Genomic DNA, 17,055 nt, shown 5'->3' with positions numbered 1-17,055 from the left:
TTATAAAAACTGTATTTTAAATTCAATTTTTTAATAAGTCTTATAATATAAAATATAGTTAGGTATGTTACCAAATATCTTAGCCAAATTTAAAGTTAAATAAACGGACCCTAATAATAGGAGTAAAGAAAAGGGATTTTATATCCATACATAGTATATTGATCTGACACGGCCATAAAAGAAAATCTATCATCATGTCCGAGGTTAAATTTTTGCCAAAGTTTGGCATCCTGGAGTCACTCGTATGGTTGAAAAGAAGCATAAATTAATGAACGTGTCAATTTTCTATTCGTTAAAGCGAATACTACAATTATTGGAATGTTCAATTAAGACTATAGATGGGAGATAGGATGCAACTATCATAGACGTTGATATGTTTTATTTTGTTTTGTTTGGTTGATATCTGCAGCCAATTTATACAGTTATTTTTTGAGTTTCATGGATAAATACTAAGTAATGATATGATATTTTTGCTTTCAGATCATGAATTTTGTCTACGAATTAACTGATCCCGCTTGTAGTGCTAAGTTTTTAGTAAATGGTCGTGACTTTGGCAGTCGTTGGTATATTGCTTTTAGTAAATTATGCAGGAATCTATATCTGTTTTTTATTTTTAATTACCTAAAAACCACCAACTCTTTTTGGAACGATTTAATTTTAAAAACAAAGAGAGAATTTTTATTGACAAATGGGCATGCATGGATCAAGTCGTAACTATTTGCATGGTGCTGTAAATAAATAAAAGTGATTTTGATTTTCTTAAAGAAAAATGAAACTCAATTCCTTTTTGGGAATATAGAGAGAGGAAAAACGATGTTCCTCAAAAATTGTCATCCCTCAAACTTATTTATCAAAATTAATGTCTCCTCAGTCGGTTGAGCAGACGAAACAGACAACGGCAAAGGAAGAAAAAGGAAATCAATTAAATTCCTCACCAGTATTGTAAATAACGATATTCCTCAAAAATAAAATTCAAAAAGACGATGTCGGGTACACTTTAAGTGTGTTTGGCATTGTGGTAGCGGTTGTTTTTCAAATAGTTTTTCGTGCCAAAATACATGTCAATGATTTTTTTTATTTTTTAAAAATTATTTTTAACATCAGCACATTAAAATGATCCAAAAAATACAAACCGCACTCAATTTTAACAAAAGAAAAAATCAAAATTTAGTGAAACAGGTTGAAACGCACAGCGAGTGCTTCGGCAGCTATAAAATTCCATGTAATAGTTCTATTTTGTGCTTCAAAAAAAAAAAAAAAGAGTAATGATTGTTTTTTCAATGCTAAAAAATGGGATTTTTCTAGCCAACCTGCCATATTACTAACTATAATTAATATAATTATAAAAATAGAGAGAGGGTGATCTTTCAGCATTATCTTATGGATAAGATCATCCACGTGAAAACAGAACTGCAGAAAGATTATTGATCCTTAACATGTTTTCTTATACTTCTGATTTCTTTCCTGGAAGCCTCCATAAGTCAACTGATTGGATTTTTTTTTCCCTCTCCCTCCCATGTCTCATATATTTTGTGTTATATATGGACCACGGTCCCCATGCTTCCCTCTTTAACACAACAAGCTAAGGGTGAGTGTCACCAAACATTACCCCCAAAGAAAATAAAAAAAGAAGAAGAAAGGAAAAAATGGTGGTTGCTGGTCCAGGTGGTGGTGGAGGTATTGGTGGTGTGGCTGACATGAAGAGTCTGACCACCCAGATCGTCACCGGGCGGTGGTTCATGGTGTTCGCATCACTTCTAATCATGTCGGCTGCTGGTGCAACCTATATGTTTGCACTCTACTCCCCTGATATCAAAAGTGCCCTGGGTTATGATCAAACCACCCTTAATTTGCTTAGCTTCTTCAAAGATGTAGGTTCCAATGTTGGTGTCCTCTCGGGCCTAATCAATGAGGTCACTCCTCCATGGGTGGTTCTGTCAATGGGGGCAGTCTTGAATTTTTTTGGTTACTTCATGATATGGCTTGCCGTGACCAAAAAAATTACTGGTGTTCAAGTGTGGCATATGTGCTTATACATATTTATAGGCGCTAATTCTCAATCTTTTGCCAACACTGGCTCTCTTGTCACTTGTGTCAAGAATTTCCCTGAAAGCCGTGGGAGTGTGCTTGGGATCTTGAAGGGTTATGTTGGTCTTAGTGGGGCAATTATAACTCAATTTTTCCATGCTTTTTATGGGGGTGATTCGAAGGCTTTGATTTTGCTCATAGGATGGCTTCCTGCTGCAATCTCTTTTGCCTTCTTGCGTACCATTCGAATCATGAAGGTAATTCGCCAACCGAATGAGCTCAAAGTTTTCTACAATTTTCTCTATATATCTCTAGCCCTGGCCGGGTTTTTGATGATCGTGATCATCCTGGAGAAAACGCTTAGTTTTACTCGAGGTGAATATGGTGGTAGTGCTGCCGTGGTGATTCTCATGCTCTTTGTGCCACTTGGTGTCGTTATTGTAGAAGAATACAAGATTTGGAATAGCAAAAAGCAAGCCTTGAATGGCCCTTCTCCATTGAAAATTGTCACTGAAAAGCCACCACCAAGCCAAGAACTTCCTGCCCCGTCTCCTCCCCCACCATCTACATCTAGTGATAAAAAATTGGTCCCCGTAGAGTCATCACCAAGCACCACAGACGACAACAACGTGTCTTGTTGGAAAACTGCTTTTAGGCCACCAGACAGAGGAGAGGATTTCACCATACTACAAGCTCTTTTTAGCGTTGACATGCTCATCCTCTTCGTAGCTACAATTTGCGGTATTGGTGGCACGTTAACAGCTATAGACAACTTGGGTCAGATTGGAACTTCATTAGGGTACCCTAAAAAGAGCATTAGCACTTTTGTGTCATTGGTGAGCATCTGGAATTATCTCGGTCGAGTTGTATCAGGTTTTGGGTCTGAACATGTCTTGAAAAGGTACAAATTCTCCCGCCCTTTGCTGTTCACCCTAACCCTCCTCCTTTCGTGTGTTGGTCACCTCCTGATTGCCTTCAATGTTTCCGGTGGTCTCTACGTGGCGTCAATCATTATCGGCTTTTGTTTTGGTGCTCAATGGCCATTACTCTTTGCTATCATCTCAGAACTATTTGGGCTCAAGTACTACTCTACTTTGTACAATTTCGGAGCTGCGGCCAGCCCAGTTGGGCTATATCTACTTAATGTGAAACTGACGGGGCATTTATATGATAAAGAGGCAGGGAAGCAATTGGCAGCAAAGGGTCTCATAAGAAAGCATGGCGAAGCCCTAGATTGCGATGGCACCGAGTGCTTCAGGCTGTCCTTCATTGTCATTACAGCTGCAACATTGTTCGGTGCCTTCGTTTCATTAATTTTGGTGTCTAGGACTAGGAAGTTCTATAAAAGTGACATCTACAAGAAATTCCGAGAGGCGGCAGAGGAAGCTGAGACAGAAATGGCGGTATCCGGGAATGGCGTCAGACGGGCGGAAACAAGGATTGGCTAGGGATTTTTAATTATTAGCTTCAACTACGAAGAAAAGGTTTTAATAGCAAAAACGAGAAGTTTAAAATTTATACGGGGGTAAGTGCCATTGATGAATCGTAACACATTAATTTATGATCATGTGATTGTATTTTTTGTGGTGGCCAGTGGCAGGAGCAAAAATATAATATATTGTGTGGCCTTGACTATTTTATAAGAAAAATGGAGGTGCTTTCTTGTAAACATTGTATAAAATAAAGAAACTCGTTTACTTGGTTAGTGTGTGCCTCCTGATTTTACTAAAAAAAAATATTTAAAAAATTATGAAAGGGAATAGCTTAATTGTTTAAATCTTGAGTTTGTTTTTTTAGATGTCACCGGTTCGAGTCTCATAAATTTTAGGGTCATTGAAGACTTACATGGTTATTAATTTCAGATCTTATAGGATTAATCAAGATATGCGTAAGCTGAATCGAACATTTATTTTAATAATAAAAAAAAATTAAAAGTGTGATACTGATTATTTTTAGAGTATTTTTATTAAAAATATATTAAAATAATATTTTTATATTACTTTTTACAATAGATGCAAAAACAGTAAAACAATAATTTAAAAAAATATTTTTTTTAATAAAAAATAAGTTTAATAGGAACCAAACAACAACTAAAACAAAGTCTTTGCCCCTTTTTTTATGGCTCTCAATTGGGACCGCAACTCTGTGAGCAAAAGAAAGCCCCATTTCACACTTGAGGGCTTAGTTGTTGTGGTAAACTGCAAGTTCAATCCTTGCGAACGTTACGGGTTCAAACCTCAAAGAGTATCCCTGTCAACCCCGTGGTGTCTTACCTGCTCACTGGGCTTGCAGGATGTTCAGTGGGCCCAGGGATTAGTTGTGGTGCGCGCAAGCTGGCCCGAACACCCTGGTTATCAAAAAAAAAAAAAAAGCCCCATTTCTCTCTATTTTTAATTTTCATAGTTCCCATTTCTTTCTCTCGTTCTTGTGTGGAACCAATTGCTTCTTTGGATCCATGATTGACTTCGAATTTATTGGGGTTTTTTATATATAATTATTGACAGGGACTTTAATTTCCAAGATAATTTCTCTTCGGTTGATCCCTAAACGGAAGAAATGTGATCGTTTAGGCTATTAGTCCCTGTTTCGCCTGGAAGTATGGCTTTATGGCCCTGGAATTATTATTATTATTTATTAATATGAATATCCGGATCAGCTTATATGTATCTCAATTAATTTTATAATTTAAAAAACTAAAAACCATATCTTCTTAGTGATCCTGAGATTTCTGAAACTCGAATCGATAATCTTTAAAAAATAAATTTAAAATTTAACTAGTTAAATTATATTTATCAGGATTTATTTATTTTCATCCTTGCTAACAATCTGAGGGAAGGTAGTCTAGCAAAATAAAAGGGCCAAATTTTCTCTTCAATTGAATTTCATTACTTAATCAAAGATGATAAGACGGATCTTTCATTATAGATATAACATTACACTATTTGTAAAAGAAAAGCTTCCCTGCTCCTAGAAATCTCTCTTGGAATTCTCGTGGTCACAATATTATTCAACCACTAAAACCTCGTCTTTTTAGATTGTATGTCATTTGCTTGCATGTCACTTAAATTTGCTTCTTGCTAGCAATGAGTGTTTTTCCTCTAATATCTCTCTCTACTTGCCTTCATTTTTCTTAATTGATGGCCGTTACTTTTACAAGTCATAATATCAGCTTTTGATGTCCCAATTAACCAGTCGACCAGTCATTTAATCTGTGATTAAGGACTCTCTCATACAATCCTCGAGTATCAATCAAAATTGAATTATAAAAAAACAATACTGACGTTGCACTGATGATGCATTTAACAATTCAAGGTGGCACCGATGCAATTTTTCTACAAATCAAATTATCTTCTAAAATTAATAAAAACAATTAAGATATATTGAGAAACTTGAAGGACCAATATACACAAATCTAAAAACTTGACAACTTCAAATGCAAATAAATAATGTGATGATGATGGTTTCAACAATATGAAATTAGAAAATTAAAAATAAAAATTGTCATAACCCAATTTTTTGAATAAATAATACAAAATCAATGATTAAAAATATATTTAAAATAGGGTTAAAATAACACAAATTCAAAGTTCAAGGATGAAATTATCAGATTTGAGAATAAATTGATCAGAAATTGAGGAATTAATGAATTTGAAAATTTACTTAAAATTTTGATTAGTTTAATTAATGAAATTAAAAGAATTAATAAGTTTGTGGACTTAATTAAACTTTGATTTAATTAATTAAATAAATTCAGGAACTTAATTGAAATTTATTTAAAAGGGACAGAATTAATTAAGGATCAAATTGAATATCCAAGAATTAAGGACTGTTTCGTAAACAGTGCACCGATTTAGGGATTTAACTGAAATTTATCCAAAAAAGGACAAAATTAAAAGAAATTTTTAATTTGTTTAGGGGTCCAATTGCAAAATTTCCAATGTTCGGGGGTCAAACTGAAACTGTCCACCGGTTGCTTGAAAACGTCGCCGTTCCTGGTGGAATCCGTTGCTGCCAAAACGCTGCCGTGGCTGGTGGAACAGCCGTGTTCGTCTTCTCCATCCCGATTCAACAGGCTGAAGATCTGCAACAGATTTGATCGCCATGGACCAAGTCTCTCGCCCCAGATCATGGCATGGAAGATAAGAGTCCTGCCTTTAGAGGCAATCGGTTGAATGCCTATAAAAGAGAGGCAGAAATCAACACACGGGAGAGGAGGAAACCGAGAAAAACTCCAGAAAAACAGAGCAATTAACCCAGAAAAACAGAGCAAACGAAACACAACCCAAAAAATACAGATTGAAGGCGACAAAAAAAATTAACCCAGAAAACAAAAAAACACAGAGCGCAAATCCCAAATACAGAGAGAAAGAGAGAACAAGAGGGCATCACACAGGGAAAAAACTATCCTTGATACTGTCCTTGTACCTGCAAAAAAAAAAAAAACAGATTCAGTAAAATAAAAAAAACACTCACTGCAAACCGGCGTCTTCTTTGTAGTTAAAAAACTACGGAGAAATCAAGAAAGAAGGCACAGACCAGTAATCATAGAAGGAAGACCAGAGGAAGCAGTAGACGAGAATCACCAACGCTGCAAGCATCTTCGGCCTCCAAAAGCAGGTATAGCTTTATCCTCCTTGTAGCTTCATTTTAAAAAAATAAGTGATCAGTGTTACAAGAACACTGTGTGAAGGTAATTTAATTACCTTCACCAGTGTTTGGGCGGTCGTGCACACGTGAATGAATCACGTGTGCATTCAATTTTTTATCGGACGAGGAATTAAGCTGTAATTTTTTGTACCTCATTATACCCAAAAAAAAGAAAACAATGCAAATTAAAGGTCAAATTAAATAATTATTAGATGAATTTGCATAAAAATTAAGTCCAAGGATAAAATTAAATTTTTAATAGGCCAATCTGATTTAATCGTGGGCCAAATTGAATTTTTAATTATGTTTAAGAATTAATTTGGATCTAATTAGAGGATTTAATTAAGTGCAAGGACTTAATTATACTTTAAATGGGTCAAATTAATTTTATTATGGGTTTAATCAGTGAAAAATTAAGTCCAAGGACATAATTAAATTTTTAATAGGCCAATTTGATTTAATCATGGATCAATTTGAATTTTTAATTATTTTTAAGAATTAATTTGGGTCCAATTAAAGGATTTAACTAAGTGCAATGACTTAATTATACTTTAAATGGGTCAAATTAATTTTATTTGAAGCTTAATTGGTAAAAAATTAAGTTTGGGAGCTTAATTTGAGTTTAATTGAGAAGAATCACGTGTGCCTTTATAATTGGTAAAATTGTTCAGATAATGCATCATGAAGAAACAAAATATTAAAATGCATCATTCTTGTTTTCATTTGTTTCAAATAATGAAAATCAACATAACTATGTACCGGTTAAAAAAAAACCTTTCAAAATTAATTAAACCGGAAAAAAAATCAAATTAACTGATTATAAAATCCAAAAAAATTCTTATCCAGTTCAATTTCAATTCCAAAATTTTGAAATTGATTCATCCAAAATTAAATCTAATATAAAAAAATTAAAAAATTAAAATTTTTATTAACCGAAAATCAAACCCACATTCCTACAATCTGCCCTAGGAAAACTTTGTCCTTATCTCTCGTCGATTCTATTATAATCCAAATCAAAGCCAAAAACTTCCCCAATCTCTCTCTCTCTCTCTCTCTTGTATATCTCTCAACTACTTGTATAGAAGAAGTTTGGCATGCAAAAGTAAACATTCTAAACTTTGCATGGAAAAAAGTTAGGAAGCTTTGCTGGAAAGTTGTCTGTCATAGTTTTTACCATGAATTATGCACAAACTCTGTCATCCTTCCTATGACACATTGCCCATATTTCTCCTCCGAAAAACAACACACATGCACCTAGCAAAACAAAAAAAAAATGAAACCCTAGAAAAGGTCTCACTACTTAACCAAACAACAATGGAATCATCACAGAACCATGAAGATCAAGAACACTACATTAAAAATTAGAAACATTAGCATGTGATGACAGTCATATTTAACAAATAATTTCAATAGATCTACAGAATTATTCTATAAAATTAGTTAATAAAACAATATATATTCTCTCTAACATATTTAACAAACATAATCTCTTAAATATGGGTTTTTTTATTATACCTGCTATCTTAATTTTTCACACCATGTTTGTTCCTTACAAGATGGAATTCTTGGAAGCGTAAATTAACTGGATAAGAAGTTAAGAAAGTGACAAATTATGTTTTTAAAAAATAACACCTGATAGAGATAGATTTATGGAAAGGGACATATGGGTTTGGTTTTTGGAGAAGGAATAGAAAAGGAGATGTGGGTTAATTAGGTTTTTGGAGAAGGTATAAAAAGGGACATATGGGTTCTTCCGGAGAATGAAGGAATTTTGCCTGTGTGAGGTTCTCTTTTGTTTTCAAGGTATAGATGGACTAATAAATAATTAACATGTAATTATTATTTATTTTTTTTTATTATAAAAGTCAAAATTTAATATTTTTTTTTATCAGCAGCATGCGAATCTAAAAAAGTCATACACATCGTTGTCGACTTCCTTCATGTATAGGGCTTTGCGATGTTTAAGTTGGTCAAGTGTCATCTTTATCTTCGAGAGTCAAACTTGCAAATCTAAAGAAGACATACACATTGTTGTCGACTTCCTTTATGTGTAGGGCTTTGCGATGTTCAAGTTGGTCCAGTGTCATCTTTATCTTTAAGAGTCAAGGATATATATATATATATATATTAATTCTTAATACTTTTGCTTTTGCTTGTGAAATTGTCTCAGCTTTCCAACAAAACAAGAATGAGGTCATTTGGACTTCTAAAACTCGAGATATGGGCTGAACGTTGAACAGTATCTAGACTACAGGACAAATTAGGACTTCTGTTCCTTTCATAGCACAAGTGTAGGTTATACTATACGGTTGGTTATGAAAGTGCCAAGTATTTATTGTACCAAGTGTTATACAACACGAATTTAGATTAACCACTTAACAAGGTATTTAGAATTAATAAGAGAAAAAGATAAGACATGTTAATAACAAACTTTCTTAGATATAAATATTGAAGTCCATATTGAGTTTATATTATATATATTATAACACCATTAGTGAAGCTTTTCACCTTAACATATATATAGATTAATCATTTAACAAGCAAAGTATTAATAATTGATAAAAAAAAAAATAAAATGGACCCGTTAAACTAGCACAGGTGAAACCTTTAACAAGGTATTTAAAATTAATAAGAGAAAAAGGATAAGACATGTTAATAACAAACTTTTTTAGATATAAACATTAAAGTTCATGTTGAGTTTATATTATATGTATTCTAACACCATCAGTGAAACTTTTTCACCTTGACATATATATAGATTAACCATTTCACAAGCAAGGTATTAAGAATTGATCAAAATTAACACGGACCCGTTAAACTAGCTATTATTTATTTCATCACAACACATCTAATTTGATGTAATTCAAACAAAGTTTCAACACTTTACAAACAAATATAATTTGATAAAATCTAAAACAAACTATAACAACTACAAAGTTATATATTCATACTACAAGTTTCTTAGACAAATAACAATCAAACAAGTACATACGTTAACAAAAAAACATGTACTAAAAAAACAATAAAATTCACATTTAAATGTTAAAACTAAAAAGAATAGATTTACTTACAAAAAATAATAAAATCCACAAGAACGAATGTTGTGATCATGTACAAAAATATAAGAAACTTGAGTACTTGTTTTGAGAAGAGGGGGAGAGTTGTGATGGGTGGTTTGCTGTAGTTTGGGAGGAGAGAGGTGGGATGGGGGAAAAAAGAAAAAAGAATGAGAAATAGAGTATCGGCAAGTGAATATATATAAGCTTTTACCGATGAAATCATTGACGGAAATGTTCCGTCAGTATACTCGTCGGTGTGTCTGCTAGTGATTGTGACATGTTACTGTATGGAGATCTCGGTTTGAATCCGTAAATTATTTTATCGATAAAATCGTTTGAAAAAAATTCACATCATCATATTATTGCAACTTTTTAAAAAATCTAGATAATATGTTGTTAATACGGTCAATACATACTAATAAAATTTGAGATAGAATTATTTTTAGTGGTAAATATTACTAATAATTTTACTGATAAAAAAACTCAATCAGTAATTATGTTGGTTTTCACTTATTATTCGGTAGTGTCTGTATAAAGTAAGAGTCATAAAATGGTACATCACAGTCAATGAAATTGACCTTGTGACGATGCCCTGGCATGTCCGGGAGGGCAGCCAACGCAGCTAATTAGCCAACAGTGCTACTTTTGTAATATGTTGATTTGATAGTTAGAATTTCTACTGCTTGTCTTTATTAGTTATGAAGTGGAGAATCAGTATTTTTGGAAAAGAAAAGGGATTTTATATCCATACATAATATATTGATCTGACATGGCCATAAAAGAAAATCTATCATCATGTCTGTGGTTCAGTTTTTACTCTCATTTCATTCATTTATTAACCTCCCAATAGAATTATATCACATTTATTTGAAATGATTTCAAGTTCACGTTTTACCCTGCTTTTTAAAATATTTTCCCATAATAATATATTAAATTTATATTTTTTAATGAGTTTATTTTAATACATCAAAAATAAAATAAAATTATTTTAATATATTTTCAATTAAAAAATATTTTAAAAAACAACTTTTATCGGCAGTAACAAATCTCATCTACTATTTGATTTTTGCCAAAGTTTGGCATCCCGGAGTCACTCGTATTGTTGCAAACAAGCATAATTCCTTTTTGAGAATATAAAGAGAGAAAGAGAGAAAAGAGGAAAAATGATGTTCCTCAAAAATTGTCATCCCTCAAACTTATTTATCAAAATTAATGTCTCCTCAGTTGGTTGAGCAGATAAAACAGACATCGGCAAAGGAAGAAAAAGGAAATCAATTAAATTCCTCACCAATATTGTAAATAACGATATTCCTCAAAAAAAATTGAAAAAGACGATGTCAGATCGATACACTTACACAGCTATAAAATTCCATGTAATAATTCTATCCTGTGCTTCAAAAAAAAAAAAAAAAAAAATCAGTAATGATTGTTTTTTCAATCTGCTATATATTAGAGAGGGTGATCTTTCAGCATTATCTTAGGGATAAGATCATCCACGTGAAAACAGAACCACAGAAAGATTATTGATCCTTAAAATGTTTTCTTGTACTTCTGATTTCTTTCCTGGAAGACCCCGTTAGTCAACTGGTTGGATTTTTTTCCCCTCCCTCCCCTGTCTCGTATATTTTGTGATAATATATATATGGACCCCAAGTCCCCATGCTTCCCTCGTTAACACACTACAAGCTAAGGGTGAGTGTCACCAAACATTACCCCCAAAGAAAAGAAAAAAAGAAGAAGAAAGGAAAAAATGGTGGTTGCTGGTCCAGGTGGTGGTGGAGGTATTGGTGGTGTGGCTGACATGAAGAGTCTGACCACCCAGATCGTCACCGGCCGGTGGTTCATGGTGTTCGCATCACTTCTAATCATGTCGGCTGCTGGTGCAACCTATATATTTGCACTCTACTCCCCTGATATCAAAAGTGCCCTGGGTTATGATCAAACCACCCTAACTTTGCTTAGCTTCTTCAAAGATGTAGGTTCCAATGTTGGTGTCCTCTCGGGCCTAATCAATGAGGTCACTCCTCCATGGGTGGTTCTGTCAATGGGGGCAGTCTTGAATTTTTTTGGTTACTTCATGATATGGCTTGCCGTGACCAAAAAAATTACTGGTGTTCAAGTGTGGCATATGTGCTTATACATATTTATAGGCGCTAATTCTCAATCTTTTGCCAACACTGGCTCTCTTGTCACTTGTGTCAAGAATTTCCCTGAAAGCCGTGGGAGTGTGCTTGGGATCTTGAAGGGTTATCTTGGTCTTAGTGGGGCAATTATAACTCAATTTTACCTTGCTTTTTATGGGGGTGATTCGAAGGCTTTGATTTTGCTCATAGGATGGCTTCCTGCTGCAATCTCTTTTGCCTTCTTGCGTACCATTCGAATCACGAAGGTAATTCGCCAACCGAATGAGCTCAAAGTTTTCTACAATTTTCTCTATATATCTCTTGCCCTGGCCGGGTTTTTGATGATCGTGATCATCCTGGAGAAAACGCTTAGTTTTACTCGAGGTGAATATGGTGGTAGTGCTGCCGTGGTGATTCTCATGCTCTTTGTGCCACTTGGTGTTGTTATTGTAGAAGAATACAAGATTTGGAATAGCAAAAAGCAAGCCTTGAATGACCCTTCTCCAATGAATATTGTCACTGCAAAGCCACCACCAAGCCAAGAAATTCCTGCCCCGTCTCCTCCCCCACCATCTACATCTAGTGCTAAAAAATTGGTCACCGTAGAGTCATCACCAGGCACCACAGACAACAACAACGTGTCTTGTTGGAAAACTGCTTTTAGGCCACCAGACAGAGGAGAGGATTTCACCATACTACAGGCTCTTTTTAGCGTTGACATGCTCATCCTCTTCGTAGCTACAATTTGCGGTGTTGGTGGCACGTTAACAGCTATAGACAACTTGAATCAGATTGGAACTTCATTAGGGTACCCTAAAAAGAGCATCAGCACTTTTGTGTCATTGGTGAGCATCTGGAATTATCTCGGTCGAGTTGTATCAGGTTTTGGGTCTGAACATGTCTTGAAAAAGTACAAATTCTCCCGCCCTTTGCTGTTCACCCTAACCCTCCTCCTTTCGTGTGTTGGTCACCTCCTGATTGCCTTCAATGTTTCCGGTGGTCTCTACGTGGCGTCAATCATTATCGGCTTTTGTTTTGGTGCTCAATGGCCATTACTCTTTGCTATCATCTCAGAACTATTTGGGCTCAAGTACTACTCTACTTTGTACAATTTCGGGGCTGTGGCTAGCCCTGTTGGGCTATATCTACTTGATGTGAGACTGGCGGGGCATTTATATGATAAAGAGGCAAGGAAGCAATTGGCAGCGAAGGGTCTCATAAGAAAGCATGGCGATGCCCTAGATTGCGTTGGCACCGAGTGCTTCAGGCTGTCCTTCATTATCATTACAGCTGCTACATTGTTCGGTGCCTTGGTTTCATTAATTTTGGTGTGCAGGACTTGGAAGTTCTATAAAAGTGACATCTACAAGAAATTCCGAGAGGCGGCAGAGGAAGCAGAGACGGAAATGGCGGTATCCGGGAATGGTGTCGGACGGGCGGACACAAATTAAGAATGGCTAGGGATTTTTAATTATTAGCTTCAACTACGAAGAAAAGGCTTCAATAGCAAAAACGAAAAGTTTAAAATTTATACGGGGGTAAGTGCCATTGATGAATTGTAACACATTAATTTATGATCATGTGATTGTTTTTTTTGTGGTGGCCAGTGGCAGGAACAAAAGTATAGTATATTGTGTGGCCTCGACTATTTTATAAGAAAACTGTAGTTGCTTTCGTGTAAACATTATATAAAATAAAGAAGCTTCCCTACTCCTAGAAATCTCTCTTGAAATTCTCGGGGTCACCATATTATTCAACCACTAAAACCTCGTCTTTTCAGATTGTCTGTCATTTACTTGCTTGTCACTTAAATTTGCTTCGTACTAGCAATGAATGCTCTTCCTCTGATATCTCTCTCTAATTGCCTTCATTTTTCTTAATTGATGCCCGTTACTTTTATAAGTAATAATCAGCTTTTGATGTCCCAATTAACCAGCCGACCAGTCAATTAATCTGTGATCAAGGACTCTCTCACAGAATCCTAGAGCATCAATCAATATTGAATTTAAAAAAAACAATATTGATGCTGCACTGATGATGCATTTAACAATTCAAGGTTGTACCGATGCATGTTCTTTTAATTTGTTTTTAAAGGTTTAAAATATAAAGTTCACTTTCTTCCGCATAAAGTAGATTTTCTTTCTCAGTCATAGTCAACGCAAGAACAAGTTCTGTGTTTTCCCTCTCTTCACTGTGCATTCTGGTTAAAAAAATAGAATATATAGAGGTTTCGAATGTCACGAGGAAATTAAGATTAACTTTATGCTTCCTCTGTTTTTCAAATAGGTGTGGTAGTATTCCAAATAATCCAAAATTTATCCCCTTTTTACTGACTTTATCGTTTAATAAAAGGATATTTAAAAAATAATCGTGATTGATTTTTAAAAAATAATTACTCGAAAATATATTAAAATAATATTTTTTAATTTTTAATTTTTTTTAATATTAACATATCAAAATTATAAAAAAATTATTTTTTTATAAATATCATTTGAAACGTAATTTCAAATAGCAAAGGATGAGTTTTTTTATTTTCAGTGTTTTCTTTTTTGACAACTTGAAGGATGCAGAAAAGAGAACTATCCAGGATTCCAAAAACTTATCCAAATTTTACATCCCCCTTTTGTCCCATTGTATTTGTATTAATCTCTTTTAATAAGTACAAATCAATCAATTACATCTCCATTTCTTTTTGAACAGCAATTTGAGATACCTCCATCGGAGCAAGCCATGTTGGTTGCTCAAAACAAGAAGACCTGCTATCTTTTTCTTCTTTTTTTTTAATTATAAATGTTTAGATTAATTTATGAATACTTTAACTAATTTTTCAAGATCTTTAAATTAACAATCATATAAATCTTTAATAATTCTAAAATTTATGATATTCAAACTTGTAATTTGAAATAACTTTATTAGTTAAACAATAAACCTCAGAATTAGATCTATTATCTTTATATACATAATATATATTTTAATAATCGACAGCATTTTACACTGTTATTTTACACTACACTTTTCTGTGACCCGGTATGAATTCTACGACATGAAGGTTATGAACTCCGACCATGATGATGCACTATTATCGTTAGACGAATCTAGAAATCTACAGTGGGAACCGGTCATGATAGAGTATATAGAACGGAGAATCCTTATCTTCCAGTGTAAACGATAAAAGGGTTGGCGTGTGTTTTTGGATTGTGTCAATTATCAACTTATAACCATCTTATAATCATTTGTCGTAATATCCTTGTCAAGCAAAATCAATTACTACTTTGTTATTTTGTTAAGGATTTGTCCTTCTCAGGTTAATATCAAAGGGAAAATCAAATATCAATTAAATTAACCTTATTAGGAACACAACCTGACTTGATGGGTATTCCACAAAACCTTACCCGGTAGGACAGGCAAGAGCCATTTTCCTTTGATATTTTTTGAACAATTGATCTTTTAAAATAAATTTATTATCTGATCTATATTTTAATTTACATAGGATTTATAGTAAAATTAAATATTTATATATAATTAATATTATTTCTGTCGTTTGATATTAACTATTAAATATGAATTGTAAGCGCAGAAAATATATTTTTCTTCGATAAGAAATCCTCGAGACGAGCCCCAAGGCCAGCGGTGGATTTTCCTCCCGAACTCGAACCCGATCAATATAGAGGCGGCGGAAATGGTTGAAGTATAGCCCACCCCTGACCTAGCCCGTTTCCATCAGTATATATCACCCCAGTGGGCTTTAAATCACTGGTCATATATGGGCCATGGAGTTGTACCGAGGATCGGAAAGGAAATGCCCGCTGAAACACCGAAGGCCCATTATTAGTTGCAGATATATTTTACACTCTTGGGCCGAGCAAAATATTCCTGGCTTGACAAGCCTAGAAGACGACTGTGGAGTATATGTTCGCTCTTTGTTTTTTTTTTTGTTTTTTTTTAATCTAGTTTGTTAGTATTAAACTTTTGTATTTAGTTATCAAACTTTCATTACACTGATCCCATGTTTAATAGGTTAACTTGGTTTTACGAGCTAATACGGATTATTGTTTTTGCTTTCTTTCTTTTTAATTATTTTTTTCGTTTACTTTAGTTTGTTAATGTTAAATTTTTTTCTATTTAGTTATTAGACTTTCATGACACATATCATAGGTTTCGCGGGTTTCATGACACACACACACACACACACACACATATATATATATATATATATATATATATTTAATTTAGTTATCATACTTTCATAAAATGGATATCATGGGTTAACCTGATTTGGCAGGCTAATCTAATTAATTTAGATTTTTTTTCTTCCAGTTTGATCTTTTAATATTATATGCAGTCAAACCCACTTTAACTTGAGTCATGCAAGTTTATTATTATTATTATTATTATTATATACATTACTCCCAGGTCAGGTGTTACAACCAAACCCGAGACTCTTGGATATAAATTTACATAAAGATATAACATTTTTAGATCTTAGTTTTTTTTAATATTTTTATACAAAAATAAATTGACCCGCGGCATTGCGCAAGTCATCTAACTAGTTAAATTACTATTATGAGGTAATTTTACTATTCATTTCAATTCAATGTTTTAAAAAATATTATATTTATTATATTTTTTCATGGCCAGGTCAAATTTAAAAAAATATAGAAAAAATTAAATTTCTAGTAAATTAACATATAATAATGTTATTTTTTAAAATATTTTTTTACACCAATTCTTTTTTAAAAAACCAAAATAATTTTAAGAAAAATTATAAAATTTATCTTGAAAAACTACATATTTATTCGGAAATGAAATTGTAGTTGTTTTTAAAATGTGTTTTATTTTAAAATATATTAGAATATTTTTTTTTAATTTTTAAATAATTATTTTTATATAGTATTTTAAAATAATCTGAAAATATAAAAAAATTCAATTTAAAATAAAATATTAAAAAAATTTAAAATTCTTTAAAATAACTTTTTAAACACAAAAATTATCATGATCGTGATTCCTAGATGAACCCATCGGCCATGAACAGGCCTGGTTCAAAATTCAAGACATCTAGCCGATACATTCATGGATGTTTATTCCTAGTTTGCCCATCACGAAAAAGATGACAATGATGAATACCAATATACCATGCTTGAAAAGAAGGACATTAATGTAAATTGATAAATATTCCTTCCATTTTTTATTACTGCCAG

The 17,055-nt window shown here is 33.3% G+C and overlaps 2 protein-coding genes and 1 long non-coding RNA gene across 3 annotated transcripts; 2 read left to right on the top strand and 1 right to left on the bottom strand.

Annotated features, from left to right (window-relative positions):
* The first annotated feature begins 1,492 nt into the window (after positions 1-1,492).
* Positions 1,493-3,733, top strand: LOC118060271 (protein NUCLEAR FUSION DEFECTIVE 4). Its single transcript, XM_035073464.2, has one exon. The coding sequence runs from the start codon at positions 1,647-1,649 to the stop codon at positions 3,474-3,476; it is 1,830 nt and encodes a 609-aa protein (XP_034929355.1). The 5' UTR covers positions 1,493-1,646; the 3' UTR covers positions 3,477-3,733.
* A 2,083-nt stretch (positions 3,734-5,816) lies between these two features.
* Positions 5,817-6,694, bottom strand: LOC118060273 (uncharacterized). Its single transcript, XR_004689420.1, has 2 exons — positions 6,565-6,694; positions 5,817-6,453 (listed from the first exon to the last, which is right to left on the bottom strand). It is a non-coding gene; the product is annotated as an uncharacterized lncRNA (long non-coding RNA).
* Positions 6,695-11,246: 4,552 nt separating this feature from the next.
* On the top strand, positions 11,247-13,569 carry LOC118060274 (protein NUCLEAR FUSION DEFECTIVE 4). Its single transcript, XM_035073465.2, has one exon. The coding sequence runs from the start codon at positions 11,485-11,487 to the stop codon at positions 13,306-13,308; it is 1,824 nt and encodes a 607-aa protein (XP_034929356.1). The 5' UTR covers positions 11,247-11,484; the 3' UTR covers positions 13,309-13,569.
* Positions 13,570-17,055: the final 3,486 nt, after the last annotated feature.

This window comes from Populus alba, chromosome 8, assembly GCF_005239225.2.
Source record: "Populus alba chromosome 8, ASM523922v2, whole genome shotgun sequence".
Classification (NCBI taxonomy): Eukaryota; Viridiplantae; Streptophyta; class Magnoliopsida; order Malpighiales; family Salicaceae; genus Populus; species Populus alba.
The sequence above is the reverse complement of the archived record's forward strand: the minus strand, read 5'-3'. Positions and strand labels throughout refer to the sequence as shown.